At 52.2% G+C, this 17759-nt stretch overlaps 1 protein-coding gene across 1 annotated transcript; it reads right to left on the bottom strand.

Moving 5' to 3' along the window:
* Window positions 1-15542: 15542 nt before the first annotated feature.
* On the bottom strand, window positions 15543-17288 carry FZD10 (frizzled class receptor 10). Its single transcript, XM_025858613.1, has one exon. It carries the CDS (start codon window positions 17286-17288, stop codon window positions 15543-15545), a length of 1746 nt encoding a protein of 581 aa, XP_025714398.1.
* Between the last annotated feature and the right edge of the window lie 471 nt (window positions 17289-17759).

Here is a 17759-nt window from a genome sequence, read left to right as displayed (position 1 = left end):
GAAGCAAGTGGGCAGTGGGCCGAATCAGAAAACATCAGGAATTCCACGAGGTGAATAACTGTGGCCGACAGGGTGTGTCTGGGAGCATGGCTCTCAGGGTGAGCAACACAGCCATTGTTCTAGAATGACCCGTGTCCCTGAGCCGCGGAGCTGGGGAAAGCCTGGCCTGCAGGTGGGTGCCCAGCGCTCTCCTGGGCAGGTAGGGATGGCTGCAGTCACCTCGCACAGGTGGGAAGCCAGGAGAAACAAAGGCTCCCCCGGTAGGAGCACCATCTCCAGCTCCAGGGCAAAGCCTTGAAACAATCAGTTTGCAGGAAGTGAACGGCCGCTCGCAGCTGGTTTTCAGCGCTATATTTAGGAGATGACATTGCCAACGCCTTTATCCGCCCGTGTGTGCTGCTTGTTCTCTGCTGACTTTGGGGGAGAGCGCCGCAGACCTTGTGGCTCGCTCTCTTATTCCGTGTCTCGTTGTCTAATTAAAAAGAAATCCGCAGATTCGCTGAGCACCCCGGCCATTTAGGCTCCTGCTCGGAAGCGTGGGGGAATCAGTAACTGCTCTGTTATGTAAGCGCCCTCCCCTTCTCTCTCCATCCTCATTATCTCTCCGTAAAGTGGGGACAGCACCGTGCAGCCGTGGGAATGAAGACCGCGATTAGCAAATGCTCCGCGAGCTCTAATTCATGTGCAGTTGTAAGGTTCGTCTATTTTTGTCTTGCGTAGCTCTATGTGTACAATGATGTGGAAATGGAGTCAAGAGTTTATTGCAAGGGGACGTGTAGCAACCAGGGCTCCTGCAGGACGTGGACGGCACCGAACGGGTGTTCTGGGCCGAATGTTTGTGTCCGTGCCCCCGCCAACCCCCGAAAGTGCATCTGTTGAAGTCTTAACCCCCAGTGGGACGGTGTGAGGAGACGGGGCTGCTGGGGGTGACGAGGTTTCGGTGAGGTCCTAAGGGTGGGGCCCGCGGACAGGGTCAGTGCCTTTAGAGGAGGCGGAAGGCAGCGGGGTCTCTGTCCACACGGGGGAAGTGGGAGGACACAGCAAGTCAGTGGCCGTCGGTGAGCCAGGACGCCACCCTCGCCGGGGACAGAACTGGCCAGCACCCGGATCCGGGACAGCCAGCCTCCGGAGCCCGAAGAAGTCCTGGACTCACTAAGACAGGCTTTACCCGGAGAGCATCTAAAGCACGGACTCCAGATCCAGGTGCGGTGCAGCTGAGGGACCAGCGGCGGATGGCAGGGCTCAGCGGACAAGTGGGCACCATGATGCCTCGGCCAGCAGGGCAGGGGAGAGGTAAGCAAGGGGGGCTGCAGAGGGCTGACCCCCAGGGACAGAAGCCACAGGCAGATAGGAGCAGGGCTGTGGGGAGAGGGAAAGCATCGCTGCCAGGTCAGGCGGGCCTGGAGCGCCGCAGAGCGAGGAGGCTCACGGTGAGTGAGTAGGGCTCAGCGTCCCAGGGGCGGAGCAGGGAGGACAACAGACCTGCAGGGGCACCTGGGGAAGGAGCAGCCCCGCGTGGGGTCCTGGAGGGATCGGACCTGCCAGTGCCCGACGTAGAGACAGTGGTGGGTGTTCCCACGGCACAGAGCTGACACAGACATCCAGCTGACGCTGAAGAATGGCCTGCCACTTGAATGGCCAGGCTGTCCTCACGCTGACCCTTGTGTCCTCCTTTCACCCCGCCACACGGCCCTGGAGCAGGGACTTCAAGGTGTCTCCAGGAACCGTGAGCACCTGGCTGGCCTGCACCTTGGCCTACGGTGGCTGGGGAGGACGGGTCAGGTCTTGCTGTTCCTCAGGTCCTTCCCATGTCTGCCGCGTCGTGGGGGAGCCGTGACAGAGCTGGTGGTGCAGCTGCTTAGGAACACATTCCTGCCGGCAATCCGATTTTTAAGGATGGGGGGGAATGTCCCCGCCGAGGAACCCCTAGCGTTCGGGCTCTGTCCTCAACCTGCTCAGGGCTCACCATCCTCTTCCGGCGACTCAAGGAATGACATAAGCAAGCTGGACCCGTATGGGCTTATAAATTCTGTTTTTTTGGCTGGCATTGGAGTGTCCCCTTTCAAGAACTATGACATTTTTTAAAGTTCTGAAAATGCAAAGCTTAAAAGAAAAAAAACAAAAACAAAAAACAAAACTAGTGCATCTCTGTCTTCGCCCTCCGAGATCACGAGCATTTCTCTGGGAAGAGGGCCTCCGTTTCCTGTTGTTGGTGTGCCTCCTAAAGACACTGCTCCCACGTCTCCGTCCGCCACAAGCTCTGCCCGTGGCCAGATGCAAAGGCTATAGGTGCATAAATCTCCCAAAAACAGGTGAAAGAAAGGCCACGTAGCCGTTCCCTGGTCATGCACTGAATTTAATGAGCTTTATCCTTCCTGGAGCCTTAATCTAAATAAGAACCATACCAACAGCTATAAAAGCTACGGCCCTTTCTTTGAAATCTCAATTAAAACCAACACAAAACAAGTGTGTTTGGCGTCTCTGTGTGGGACCATCCTGCAGGAAGAAAATTTTTTAAAAATTTGGTAAAACTCCAATTAGAACCTGTCCCCTGTCTGCAATTCTGCTGCCGTGTATTTAAAAATAAATAAACCAGGAGGGGATGCACGGAGATAGGGCACGGGTACATCCACCGTCTCAAAACCACTTTTCAAACATTTTCAGGGCTGGCTAGATGCCAGAACATGTTTTGACATGATTCTTCCCCCTTAATTTATAACCTCTGTGTATCTGCGAGGAAATTCAACCCTTATGTTTCTGATTCCTTTACACTTAACTCATCAGATGCTGCCCTGTAAGAACCATTTGATGTTAAGCGGCTTTGAGCACTTTTTTATGAGGCCTTTTAAACCTGTTCCCCCTTAGGAACAGGAAGCCAGGTTTTTCCAGAAGTAAACAGACGCGGCCCACAAAAAGTGTCCGTCGTCGGCCCGGAGACCAGACCTGGGGTTCCCCAGTGGCTCCAGACCCGTCAGCATGTTGGGCAAAAGCGCCCCGCGCAGGCTCTTGGGGGGCTGAGGTCCTCTGGCTAAACGTCAGTGTGCCACCCACGTCAGGGACTGCACGAGTCTAACAAAGACATATGATCCCACCAAGAGCCACCAAGATGGGGAGCCCATGGCGGGAGGTGGAGGGAGGCTGCTCCAGGTGAGCTCAGCACAGCCCATTCCTGGGCGGGGACCAGGAGCTGAGGACCGATTTCTCTCCTCGAATCTAGGTGAGCTCCGAGACTCCCTCGTCAGGCCCCGGGGGAAGGTGCGCCCAGTCTCTGAGAATCCGGCCCTGGCACACGTGTCCTGGGTGGAGGCGGCCGCCCTCCGTGGAGCCTGACCCTGCTGAGGCTGGCGTCCCTCGAGGGGACCCTGGAGCTTGGGACACCGTGTGGTAGAAGGGCACCAAGAAGGGTGCCCGATACGCCAGGGAAGTGAGAGCGGAAGGCGATCGCCCAGACCCAGCCATCATCAAGGCGATCAGAGCCCAACAAGCCAGCCCAGCCCTTCCAGAATCCTGACTTGGCAGATCACGAGCAAGCCAAGGTGGCTGAGAATACCCGTTTTGAGGTGCGTGCTACCAGCACCCCGAGGAATCCGCTCACCTCCTTCAGCTCTCCGACAGTATGACGAGCTGCTTCTGTGCCAGTGTGGGCTCCTGCATCATCAGTGGGTTGCAAGGAGGAGGAAACCCTATGGTACTGTCTAAAAAGCAATTTCTGGACTGAAAAGCCCGAGGTAGACTGCATTCAGGCACAGATTGCCTCAGAGGTTCATGATGTGAGCACAGCTTTGGTTCGGATTCTCTGAAAATACCTTCCCCTCCGAGCAGTGGCCCTGTCTTCAGGCTGGAGCCTTAATTCCAGCAAAAAACTTTCCGACCCTGTGTAGCCATGTTACCCGACCGCCCCACTCCCCCCGCCCGGAGAAGGAGGGCTTGTGCCCACCGGGTGACGGAGACGTGCCCCCTCCACGGGGAGCTGGATGGAGTGAGCCAACGGGGACCAAGTGGGACCAGCACCCCCTGACCACACGGAGCCCCACACAGAATAAAAAGGGGCAAATGAATCTTGGTGGGTTTGTGGGGGCAACCAGCACCCGCCCACCCCGGGGACACTTTCCCTGCAATAGGCGATCATCTGCTCTTTGTTGTAATTACTACAAGAATAGGACATACATAGCAACTATGAGAATCTGGGGGGTGTGAGAAATTTGTCTTTAACACACACTTCTGTTCATGCATTTAGGACTAGGCTGCCTCGGTTTCTATCTGAGAATAAAGACAAAGGTGGGCCAGGGCACGTCCTGGAGAAGCTTAGCAGGCAGCTCCCCAAAGGGACGCACAGCCTTCTCTGGGGCACTCGCCGATTTCTGTGGTGTAAATGTCCCGCCGTCAGAGTTCAAGCTGCCGACAGCACGTGGAGCTGGGAAGGGGCTCAAACTGGTGCTCGCAAACCAGCTCCTGCGCTTCTGCATCATTCCCCCAAGAACGTCAGCGCTGAGGAACAGGCCGCTGCAGAAAATCTTCCAGGGTCACTGCAGCCAAAGCCTGTGCCGTCAGGTGGAAATAAAGCGAGGCTTACAAAGAACCACCTGCCGTTGACCAGCCGGTACCCGATCATTTCCAAAAGGCAAACTTGAGGAACTGGAAGACCCACTCACCCCCCCACAATGAGAGGACACATGATTTTGTGAAGCCAGAAGGCCCCAGAAAAAAAACGGGTCAAATTTTGGACGACAGAGACTTGGAAAGAACAACACAGGTTGAATGACAGACCTCTGACGAGGTCAGAAAGACCTCGAAACCAAGCGCAAGGTAAACGTAATCCTTGTATTCGGGTCGGGGGACGTGCACTCTTCTGGAACAGAGTGGGGTTGAGACGCTCCATACTTGTGGAAGACAGCAGAGACAGAGCCCAATTTAAATCATTTGTACCAGGTGCCCATTGGAAAGTTGGTGTAATTCTCATTTACATTAGCAAAAGTTTGGGGGTCCACAACAGGGGATGCACATGCTAGGCCAGCAGACATGGCTTGTTTGTCCTGCACAGTGTTTTTACAAGTTTTGATTCATTGTCCACACTTAAAAGAAAGAGACTTGACCCCCACTTCAAAAAAAAAAAAATCAAGCTTTCTGGTTGATCTTGAAAAATCAGAATTTCTGTTAACACCAAGCTCCCAAATCTGCAATGCAGCAAGGGTTTGGAACTTAGCTATAGGTACTCTTTCAGACACAGGACACACAGATCCTACAGACCCTGTAACACTTCTTGTTGACTTTCTCACACTAACTACTTCACTCCTTGTTTTCCGAGCCACTAAGGCATTTGGATTTGCAACCTCTGATCTACAAGGAAGTAGACAATTATCCTATTGTTTTTACAGTTTGCAAACTCTCTCTCAGCCATCCATCCACCCATCCATCCACCCATCCATCCACCCATCCATCCAGCCAGCCATCTTTCATCTACCTATCTATCTATCTATCTATCTACCTACCTACATAATACATATTTATCACCAAAAACTGAAATTGAGAAAGTATAAAGAAGGTGAAGATTATCCATGAATCCTGCCAAGCATAGATAACCACTGTAAACATCATGTCTTCCCAGGTACACATGCCCATTTTACAAAAAAGGAAGTGGTATGACACAGAATGTATTCTATAACCTGCCTTGTTCAATTAACAGTGGATTAATATTCAAGATGTCTAACAACTGATGTGGCATAGGTACAGACCAATCAGAACACGGGTTGATCATAAACAGCCAGTGGGCCCTGCTGGTCCACCCTGGCTGCTGGAGGCCGGCTGCCGGCTTAGTAATATGGTTGGCCACGCGCCCATGTTAATAACATGTTTCTACATAATTACTCCAATGACTACATGATATTCTAAGGATTTGCCACAGTTGAATCGAACAGTCAGCCTGCTGGTATACACATAGGTTGTTCCCAATTTTCAATACATTTAATGTGAGTAGAATTGCTGGCTCACAGGATATGCGTATTTTAAATGGTCTCGGATACACATTGCATTTGCTCTAGTGAGGGCGATCTACTTTATAGTCCCACCCGGGTGGCATGGGGAGCCCATTTCTCTACACCCAAGCCAAATCTAGGTATTATCAGCCTTAAAAAGAAAGGGCCCATCTCTTAGGCACAAATAATGGCTTTTTTCACACATGTACCTTTGATTACCACTAGTGAGTTTAACTATCTTTCTGCAGGTTTTTCTTCTCATCTGAACTGCCTATTTATAGGCCCAGGCAGGAAACTATAGTTTTTGCTTTTTAATTTTGTTTATGGAGAATTTTTATTTTTGATTAATTTTTTTTGCCATACCGAATTTTAAATTTCAATGTAGTCAAATCATGATTTTTATTTATTTTTTTATTTTTTATTTTTATTTTTTTTTCAAATCATGATTTTTAAAAAAATAGCTTGGCTTTGGTGTCATGCTAAGAAGTCTCCTGATAAGTGATATACGGTATTCACCAGCATTTTCTTCCCATGGAGTTAAAATTTTAAATAACCTTTTCCCTCTGATGGTAGTATTAATTTTACTTTTCATTTTTTTTGTCAGTCCCAAATGGATTTTGGTAAAAGGGATGAGGTAGAGATTTGATATAAAAATGTCCCCAAATCCAAAACAAGCCTCAACATTATTGGTTGAATAAGCCATTCTTTCTTATTTTGGTTTGAAATAAAGTTCCAAATGTATTTAGGACTCTTTCTGGACCTTATATTTTGCCCCATCAATCTGCATATTTTAATGCTATTTTCCAATACTGTTTTCATTACTACAGCTTTAAACGACATTGACTAGTGATAGAATTAAGATCTTTCTTACCATGGTTTCAGTTTTTTTTTCCCTGCCTTGGGTATTTGCTCAAATTTGATGGCTTTATATCATTTTGGAGAGCCCCCCCAAAATATAGATTTTTACATAAGAGTTGCATTATATTTAGGAATTAATTTGGGGATGATGGACATGTTGACCGGGTACTTAATTCTGCAAATATTCCAGCCAATTATTTATACTCTTCAGAAACATAGTGGCATTTTCTTCAAAAGGGCTTGCACTTCTTAAGTTTGCTTCTTGATAGTTTACCCAGGCGTTTTGTAGGTTCTGCAAAGGTGGTCTTTATTTCCTTTATATTTTCAACTGGTTTATAAGGAAGCTGCTGATTCTGTAGACTGGTTTTCTCTTAGTCTCCTTATCAATTCTATTCCATTCTCACAGATTCTATTTTAAACTAATTATCTTTTCAGTCACATCATCTGAAAATAATGACAGTTTCCAATGGTCTTAAATTCTGTCTTCTCCTCTTGCCTTACTCCATGGTCAACTGTGTCCAGGGTAATGTTGGATAATTGTCAAGAGCCTTGTTCTATTCCGACTTTCATAAAAGTGCCTCTAGTGTCCCATTATTATGTGTAATGTTTGCTGTAGATGTCCAGTGATCCCACTGTATTGCGTCCTTATTAGATGGCTGCTGGGGAGTTGTATCCACTTGTGTGCACCCATCCTGAACAAGACTCTAGACCAAGGTAAGTATACCATGAGGACAGTCAGCAAGGTGAAACCGAGTTGTTTGGGCAACAGTTTTAAGAATCAAAATAGACGCAGGGAGCACGTAATACTCAACTTTGAGGATACCGGGGCTTTCAAGTGGAAAATGTATTAAAGGAAGTAGAGCAGACCATGTGGCCAAAGTAGAGCCAAGAGGAAGTAGTCATAAGGAAGAAGATTTTAATTCAAAATAAGACATTTTTAAAAGACTGAGAGCTAATCCAAGATAGGACACACAAGTGGTGGTACCCAAGAGAAATCCATATAATTACAGCCAGGAATAATGCACAGGAGCTTTAAACTTCAGATGGTGGTGGGTTGCCACTCAAACTAGGTCAGGAGAACCAGCACATCAGCACCACCTGCAAGTTTATTACAACTGCAGACTCTTGGGTCCCACTCAGACCTACAGAATTAGGATCTGTGTTTTCTCAAGAGCCCCAGGTGATCTGTATGCACATTAAGAGTTCAGAAGCCCTGGACTCAAATAATTTTCCTACCAGTCATAGGACACCCAACCTGTGGACTCTTAGAAAATACAGGTAGTTAATTACCTCAAGTAACAGAAACCTGTAGGTGTAGGAGCTTAATGAAGTCCTCCTGAAGTTGGCTCTTTCCATGCTCAGAGTGCTAGCTTGAATATTGTGTTTATGTAACCTCATGGTTACAAAATAGTTGCAACAGTTCCGTGTACAACTTCACACACTACTTATGTGCAGGAAAACGACAGGCTTCCTCACCATCTGTCTTTTCATCATGAAGCAAAATCTTCCCTAGAACCTTCCATGACTTCCATCCACACACACCTGTTCTTCTATCCCATCTCACTGACCAGACTGAGCGAAAATGCACACCCCTAACCCAATGGGGTGATCTTACTTACAAGAATAAAACCTTTAGAAGGCAGAGCTGGGCTGGAAATTAAAATACACTTCCAACCTTGCCTGATGCCCCTTCCTCTCTTATGTTTTTCTCCCTAATGCTTCTATTACTCAAGAGATGTGATTCACTCCCCTGAACATTGCTGCGGCATTGGGCTTTATTAATTGAAAAAAAAAATGACTACAATCATGACACCTTTAGAATGGTATGTTTTATAATGGACCTCTTCCTTTCATTCTTGTTGTGTTTGTTTTTTGTCTGTGTAGACCTGTGTTATACTTCTAGCAAATGAGAATCACGAATTCTTTGTAAATCTCTCATGTCCTCTGTGTCCTAGGCCATGCATGGAAGAACAAGTTGCATTTATTTTCCCAATACTTGAGAAAGTCCCTTTAAGAAGAAAAAAAGTTTCAGCTGGCCTAAGCTGTTTTTCAATCTAAGCCTTCTGCTATGGCCTGACATCCAAGGACACCTAGATGATATTGACACAAGGTTGGTAATATTGCTCCAGATGAGCGGTAGGAAGAAAAGCCATTTGCAAATGAAAAATCTTGCTCAAAGCCAGCAAAATCCAAGTGTTTTATGAGAGGGCGGGCCTGGGAGGTAAACAGGTGCTGCTCTGCCCTGGGGGTGAGCCAGGGAGGAGAGCGGCAGCAACCTGGCGCTTGTCTCTTCTGATCAAAGTCGGCACCTGCACCTCATAATCACCGGCACCCACCTTTCAAAGCACACACTGATTGATCATCTGTCAGGGGTGATAACTTTGTAGTTCTGCCTAAAATACTAAAACATTGTTCGGATAGGTTTTTAAGCCGGTTTGTTTCTTTCTTTCCTTCTTTTTTTTTAGTGCAAATATTCCCCCACGCGCCATAAAGCGCCCCCTCCCTTGGAGGACATCTGCTGGGAGAGACCCCGCTCGTCAGAGAGTGCCTGAGAGCATATCATCCATCATCCCGTGCTCCTGAAGCCACCGATGGCAGAAGTCCCTTCGTGGGAGACGGAAGGGAGTGTTTCGACTCCAAACCCTCTGGATCCGAGCTTGGTACCCGCTCTCCGCCCTGCATAAAATGTCTTCTAATAACAAATCTGAACTCCAGGACTTTGGAGAAGTCCACCTCGGCTGTGGATCTCGTGCGGGGTCTTAGGAGCATCACCTTCCCAGGGGCGGGACTGTTGGAGTCCCCAATTACCACGGCTCACCTCAGCAGTGGAAGCTTAATCTGTACGGATTTCAAACGCCTCCTCCCCTCCTCCCTCCAGCTTGGCCTTCACACTCTTAATAAAACATTAAAAAACACTCCGCACTATGTTGCCGGAGCGTGTTCCACGAGCTTCCCTGAAGTCTGGCCGTGTTCCCTCCACCGGCACATTACAGCCATCTTCGAGCATTTGCGTACAGAGGTGTCCGCGCATGAGGTCTGGTTCCCTGCGAAGTGAGTGTGATGTTATTGTGTTCAAAGAGGAAGACAGAGCATATTCTCCACCACTGTAGAGACACCGCGCCTGCCTTTTCAACTTGAAAGATCAGTGGGTATTCTGTGTAACACGAACATGGCATTGGGAAAGTGTTTCTCAAAAAAAAAAAAAAATCCCTCGTTCTTTTTAAAGATCATTACTCATTAGCATGCTGGGTTTAACTTTCTGGGGGAGGGAGGGGCAAGAAGCATCATACCAGCAGCGTTCATGGACTGCTTGCCCTCTGCCAACTGGCCTACTGAGTGCTGTGCCCATGGGAGTTTATTCCGTCTCTGGACAGTTGTGTGGAACACAGACTAATGAATTAGGTCGCTTAGGACACGGAGCACCTAGCGGGGGACAGCCCAGTGAGGGAGGCACCAGCAACAGCCCCATTTCATAGATGGAGAAATGGAGACAGCCAAGTCCAGCAGCTCGTCCAAGGAGAAATGGAGGCAGCCAAGTCCAGCAGCTCGTCCAAGGAGAAATGGAGGCAGCCAAGTCCAGCAGCTCGTCCAAGGGCCGAATCAGACGAAACCGGGGCGAGTAGGGGCGAGATGGGGCTCAGTCCCAAGCCATATTACATCCCCAGCCCTGTAAGGGTACGGGCGCCCCATCTGCTGTTCCTCTCTGTCCTCTCTTCCTTTCAAGGAAATAATGTGGGAAATAGGAGAATATCTACGACTTGGGGAATACTTCTTTTTTTTTTTAAGATTTATTTATTTATTTGAGAGAGTGAGAATGAGAGAGAGAGCGCGCACATGAGGGGGGGAGGGTCCGAGGGAGAAGCGGGCTCCTCGCCGAGCAGGGAGCCCGATGCGGGACTCGATCCCAGGACTCCAGGATCATGACCTGAGCCGAAGGCAGTCGCCCAACTGACTGAGCCACCCGGGCGCCCTTGGGGAATACTTCTTGACTTGTTGTCTGATTTCGGTCTCGAAGCAGCATCCCTGCAGGCTCTGGTAGAGAATTACAGATTATCAGCCTGTGGAGATCATTTTAATCTTGCTTGGGTGGCCCAAGGGTTAAATGAAAGAGAGAGGCGCGTGCCCCAGGCTCAGCGTAGAGGGGAGGGATGCTTGGGCTTCCAGCCTCCGGGCTCCCCTAACCTCTATCTGCATCACATATTCCGACTCAAGATGAGACCATTACATAATCTCTGACAGTCCTCCATGGACGGTGAGAAACCCAGCCCCCAGTTAGGGGGCTGCTCTCCTCAAGCTCCCCCGAGCCTCCGCTCCGTCCACCCGTGCTCCGCTCCCTCCTCCCGCTTCGCCCTCCCTCCCTCCCTCCCTCCCTCCCTCCCTCCCTCCTCCCGGCCCCTCCTCCCTCTACCCTCCTCCCCCACCTCCTTCCTCTGCCCCCAGCCGACCTCTCCACCTGTGCCTCCCCCTCCCCAGCCTGCAGACCGACCTCCACCAGGAGCTATCAGAGGCCCCTCACTGTCCACCCTGCAGCCATCTTCCATTCCCCACCACCACTTCTGTTTCCTTCCTCCTGTCTCGGTGAGTGCCACCTGACCCCCCAAGTAGGAGCCGTGGCCACATCCCTGACCCCGCGTCCCCTCTGGCCTGTGTGGGCATGAACCCAGCCCTGCTGCCCCTGCTTCCGAGTACCCACTCCTCTCCAGCTCCCCCTGCAACCACAGCAGAAGGCGGCTGGCCACACGCCCTCTCCTCTCCTCTCCGGAGCCCGCAAGGGCCTGTGCACTCCGTGCCAGTGCGCCCCGTGCCCCCTGCTCGCAGCACAGGCAGGGACGGCCGCCGTCAGGCCCCATTTCCTTAACGCACAGGTTGGGGTGGGGGGTGGGCTAGTAGTCGGCAGTGCGGGTTTGGAGCCACATAGCCGGACTCACGTTCCCGGCCCCTGCTCACTACCTGTGTGGCCTGGGGCTCCTGTCTTGACTTCTCCGTGGTCCATCGTCCTCATCTGTAAGACGGGGCTGAGAATTGTCCTGCCGAAGCGTGTCAGCAGACTGAGCGAGCCTGGAAACCGGCACCAAGTGCTTAGCTATCATTCCCTCATCCAGCAATTACCTATGGAGTCAGTGGTCTGGGATCTGTGATCAGGCGGCCTGGTTCCCGTCCTGGCTCTAACTCGTACTTGCTGTGTGACCCTGGGAATTTAGTGAACCCCTCTGGGTAAAGTGGGGCTGACAAGCCTGTCATGCTCTCAGCAGGCAGGCAGTGCTCCCAAGGGCCTGCTGGACCAATTGTCATTGCTCTTGTAGCTGCCATCACACCCTGAGGCCTGTGGCTAGGTCCCTGCACAGGCTGGGTCCGCGTGGAAGCCTTGATTCCCTGTTCCTAACTCCGGCTCTAGCCGTTAGCCTGTCCCGGCAACGTCACCCCGCCACGAAATTGTTCATGTTGGACCTTCTGCCTTCTGTGCATCTTGAGCCCCCTTTGGGAGGCCTCCCCCACTCAGAGTAGACGTGAGGGAGATGCGCCTGGCACAAGCCCCTTTCCCGCTGTGCGAGTCTCTCACACCAGGCGGTGATCTCGGAGCCGAGGGCCAGGTGCGCTTGCCCCGTTTCCCAGGCCCTGGCACGGACGAGGTGGTGAGTGGCTGGGTTCCAAAGGAAGGAATGCCCAGGATGGCCTGCAGTGTGATTTGGGGCAGTCACCTTCTCTGACCTCACCCCCGGGATCTGTCACCTGAAGCAGGTTTCTGTTTCCCTGGAGCTGAAGCCGGGGCCTGAGGAGTCTCCACATTAAGGCAATCAACAATTCCTTTGCAAGTCCCCAGTCCAGCTACAGAGGACCCAAGGCTTAGCAGGGGTGTTCGCAGATTGCTCCCTTCTGGAGCCTTGATGCTTCTCCTAAAATTCACAAATTATCTGCATGTAACCCTGGGTCAGTTTGTGGCTCCCAAAGAGCAGTTTGCTCAGCAATCCCTCCTGGAGCTACTGGAAACCAGGGCGAGTAGGGGCGAGTATCACTGGCAGAGTCGGTGCCCCGGTGCACCTGCCCGACCGTGTGCAAAATCCTTTGACATTTATGAACAGGGTCCCTGTAGTTTGGGGGGAGGGTCCACGCTGAAACACTTCCAGACAACAAACAGCAGAGGTGCTCACGTAGGCCAGCCCACTGTTCTCCCCGGGACTGAGGTTTGCAGCCCACACACGTGCACATGCTGGGTGGCTGACGAGTCCAGTAAGTTTACAACTGAGGATCTGGGGGAATCATATTCAGCTTTGACGCTCACAGCAGCTGATACTGTTACCTTTCTAGACTCTGCAAAACTCGGTTCCAAACACGTCATTTTTATTTTTCCTAAGTCACCCAAAGGAAGCATCATGTACATACATACACCCATACATCAATATCCCTAGGTCGTCTTTGGGGCGACTGGGTGGGATCAATCAACAAACAGGTTTTTCTTTGTGGGCATTTTTTAAACCTTTTTTTTTTTTTAATGCACTTTAGGCTATTCTGGATTTTATTTTAAATTACTTTGCCTACCTAGTTGGTGTTTCTTGAACTTGATCCCAAACCACCCAGGGGCCCTGCTCGGGCAGGCCATGGCCATACACGTCTAGGTGAGGTGGCCCCCACAAACCGACCCGCACCTTTGCCCAGCTCTGATATTGATGTGAGGGTGGTCCCACGATCATCAGGCTTAACTCCTAAACGCCCTCTCTGGGAAACAGGCTGCCCTGACTCCAGGCTTCTGTCCATCTTAGGAAGTGCTTAATACATGTTCGAAATTCTTAAGGGCTCTTTGTTCAACTGGGAACTTGACATCAGCACGACCCCATGGAGAGCTTGGTTTATTCTGCTGATTTCCCACGGCAGGATGTCTGGACCATGCCCTTGGATCCTTCGCGTTAGGACTGGAGTTCAGCTGTGCCTCTGACCGCTGAACCTGGGCCCACTTTAGGTCTCTACCGCTCCAGCAGCAAACACAGGAGAAGAACCAAGTTCACAGACGTACAAAGCTGATAGACTTCTCCTTAACGACCCGCCACCCTGAGCAGGTATTTTATCCTGTCCAGGTCTATAATCTGTTCTGTAAACATGTCCTAGACTTGCCACAAAACCAGCACATTTTGGACTGACGCACATAGAACTCTGTCTAGGTACAATTTGATCCCAGCGGGCCCACCGAAGCCTACTCGGATTTAATACTCTGACTGGGCTGGCCCCACTCCCTGGATATCACCGGAGGCTGGTCCAGGCTCCCCGAGATTCAGCCACACTTAGAAGCCCAGGCACTCCCCGAGAAAGTGTGTCTACAACCAGGCCCTCACATCCAGCCACCGAGAGTCATAGCAACGATCTCCAGCCCTCCCCATTTCCTGCATGTCATTCCACTGAAACTCGAAATTCAATTATTCTGCCAACCTTGCCATCCGCCCATCTGCCGTTTCACACGGATAACCAGTAATCTCTAGATAGAGATGCACACTCAGGATTTGCTTGAAAAGCTAGTAGAGGGAGAAAGTTTTCTCTGCTCTCCCCACACTCAGGGAAGGGAAACCTCACAACGCACAAGGGACCAGCACCAAACTAAAGAACATATTTTATTTTTAATAAAATAGTGGAGCATGAAAAATATCATATATTACAAATATACATAAACAGAACCCCTCTCCCCTGGGGGGGTGGGGAGAATGAACTAGACTTGTCTAGTGCTTCTTGAGCTATTCATGGAAACCATTTGTTTAACAATAGAAAGAGTCAATAAGCCCTTTGGATACTTTTGAATGATCTTCCTCCCCTTTCCCCCCCTCCTTTCCACAAATCAGTCCAAACGTGTATAACATTGGCTTGGTTTCCATTAAAAAGCCACAAAATCTAACACTAGAGGGTTTCTGAGGGCTGGGCCTCTCTGTGCTTTTGTTGAGATTTCTTTTGTTGTCTTTATGTACAGCAAAATACTTGTTTCTCTTTTCATTTCCACGGAAAGAGGGAAGAAATGTATTGCACATTGTTTGCATTTGCAAATGTTAGGTTTGGAAGTTTCTGTCTTGGAGAAAGACCCATTTGTGAAGGCTAGAGGCTGGAGTCTATTTTAAGTGACTCCAAATCCACTGGAGTGTGTTAAATCGTCAGGGCTCCCCTTTCTCCCTGTCTACACAGAAGCTGCTGTCCCACACACAGCCTTCCTGGGGGTGGGCCACAGGGATGAATCCTCGCTGGAGACCCACTTGGCCTCTCCCCGCCACCACCCCCATGCTCCCAGCAGAAGTTCTTTAATGTCCAAAGAAGTTACCTCTCCTCTGACTCGTAAATGGGTAGCAAAGCCAACTCAAACACACGGCTATGTATTTATGGAAGCTTCTAAACAAAAGTTTTCTTCTGGGGGCTGAATCAACTACTTGACCACAAATTAGTTACATGAGAGGCTACTTAAGGGAGGAGCTCTCCTTCTGGAAACAAAACAAAACAAGTAACCTGGAAGCACATTTTTACTTTCAGTGTATCACAGCATCCTGAATTTCAGGGTAAAAACTTTTTTCTTTTACTTTTATTTAAAAAAACAAACAAACAAACAAACAAAACAAACAAAAACCAACCAACCAACCAGGAAAAGCACCATGTTTTGGCTCTGACTGCCACGGTATCCTGTCTTAAGTTTTCCACTCTGGCTTTCCCTCCCTGCCCACCCCCCCCACCCCCACCCCCCAAGGCAGTTCACACACAGGTGGGAGACTGGGCAGGGATTTCATATTTTCCAAGATGGGTTTTTTGGGGATGCTGGGCTTTTTTGTAAATCCCACTGTTGGTGATCACACTGGCGGGTTTCCTCCTGCTCTTCCTCTTGAACCTGCGGCTGCAAACGTTCTGCCAGGACTGCAGGGTTTTGGACGTCCAGATCCACATCCCACTGGTGATCCCCACCACCAGCAGCATGAAGATCTTCACCATGAAGATCTCCACGGCCGGGATGGACGCGGCCATCAGGCAGTCCAGAGTTTTGGTCTGGTTGTTCATTTTGCACTTGTGCTGAGTGGCCAGGATTTTCCAGTACTCCATGTTGAGGCGCTCGTAAAAGTAGCAGGCGATCACACAGGTGGCCGGCACCGTGTAGAGCACAGAGAAGACTCCGATCCTCACCATGAGCTTCTCCAGTTTGTCGGTGTTCTCCCCGCCCGTCTTCATCACCCTCCGGATGTGGAAGAGCGCCACGAAGCCGGAGAGGATGAACGACGTGCCGATGACGAGGTAGCAGGTCAGCGGGATGAGCACGAAGCCGGTGAGGGCGTTCACGTCCATGCTGCCCACATAGCACACGCCCGTGAGCTCGTCGCCCGCCACCCTGCGCATCACCAGGATCAGGATGGTCTTCACGGCCGGGATGGCCCAGGCTGCCAGGTGGAAGTAGCTGCTGTTGGCCTCGATGGCCTCGTGGCCCCACTTCTTGCCGGCAGCCAGGAACCAGGTGAGCGTGAGAATCACCCACCAGAGCGAGCTGGCCATCCCGAAGTAGTAGAGGACGAGGAAGACGAGGGTGCAGCCCGTGCTCTCCAGCCCCTCCTGGATGACATAGAGCTGCCCGCTGTCCCGGTCACACGCGATGCTCTCGGCGCCGGCAAAGAGGCGGATGATGAAGCCCACTGAGTAGACACAGTAGCACATGGAGAGGAAGATGATGGGGCGCTCGGGGTACCTGAAGCGCGCGGGGTCGATGAGGAAGGTGAGCACGGTGAAGGCGCTGGAGAAGAAGCACAGCACAGCCCACACGGCCAGCCAGACCACGGCGAAGCGCTTGTCGCCGCGGCTCCAGTACACGTCCACGCCGGGCGTGCACAGCGGCGCGCACGCCGCGCTCTTCTCCACGTGGTGGAACTTGCCCGGGTTGTCGCAGCTGGCGCGCCCCGGGCCCGCGTCCCTGAGCGAGTGCTCCTGCGCGCCGTGCGGCCGCTGCGGCCGGAAGAGCGGCGGGAACAGGCCCGAGCCCCGGGAGGGCTCGTCCGAGCCGTTGTTGGGCGCCTCCATGCACAGGTAGTTGGGGTCGTTCTTGTTGGGGAGCTTGCTGCAGTCCAGCGAGTCGGGCCACTTGAAGTTGAACTGCTCCATGATCGGGGAGCACTTGAGCCGGGCCTGCTCACACATGACCCGGCAGGCGGGGATGGGGGTGGAGACTTGCTCGGTGCACATGGGCGCGTACAGCGAGCACAGGAAGAAGCGGAGGTGGCCGTGGCAGCCGTACTCCACCAGCGGCGCGAACTCGTGTAGCTGGATGGCGGCCTCGCGCTGGTTCTCGTGGCCCATCAGGTTGGGCATGCGGGTCATGTTGTAGCCAATGTCCTTGCACATCGGGATCTCGATGGGTTGGCACTTGCCGTCGCCCGGACGCTCCATGTCCATGGAGCTGATGGCGGCGCACGAACCCATCACCTGCAGGACCAGCCACAGGCGGGGGCCCGGACGCGGCATGCTGGCGTCGGAGGTGCCCCGGCGGGGAGGTCCGCTCCCCTCAGCGCCGCCGCTGCCCAGCTCGGGCTGCGGGCCCCGGCTCCCCGTCCCCGCTCCGGCCCCCGCCCATGCCCGCTCGGCCGGCCCGAGCGCTGCGCTCCGCGCCCCCGGCCTCCGCCGAGGTGGGGGCCGCGTGGGAGCGGGAGCAAAGTTGGCCAACAATACCGGGAAGCGCGACGGGCCCCGAGCTCCCGGCGGCGGGCGCCGACTCCCGGCCGCAGCAAACTTTGGGCTCTTCCGCGAACGCCCAGGTGGCGCGTCCGGGAGGCCGGCGGCGCGGGCGCACGGTGGCGGGCCGGCTGGCGGCGGCTCCTCCCTCCCGCGCCGGCCTCGCCGGGCCCGGCCGCAGCTGCTCGGCGCCGCGCGTCCCGGGCAGAGAAGACGCGCAGAAGGCGAGGGGGAGCGCAGCCGGGCGGCGACAGGCCCCGCCCC

Source organism: Callorhinus ursinus, unplaced genomic scaffold, assembly GCF_003265705.2.
Source record: "Callorhinus ursinus isolate GAN/ISIS: 27379988/994484 unplaced genomic scaffold, GSC_fseal_2.0 scaffold97, whole genome shotgun sequence".
Classification (NCBI taxonomy): domain Eukaryota; kingdom Metazoa; phylum Chordata; class Mammalia; order Carnivora; family Otariidae; genus Callorhinus; species Callorhinus ursinus.
Note: the sequence above shows the minus strand (reverse complement) of the source record. Positions and strands in the feature narration are given on the sequence as shown.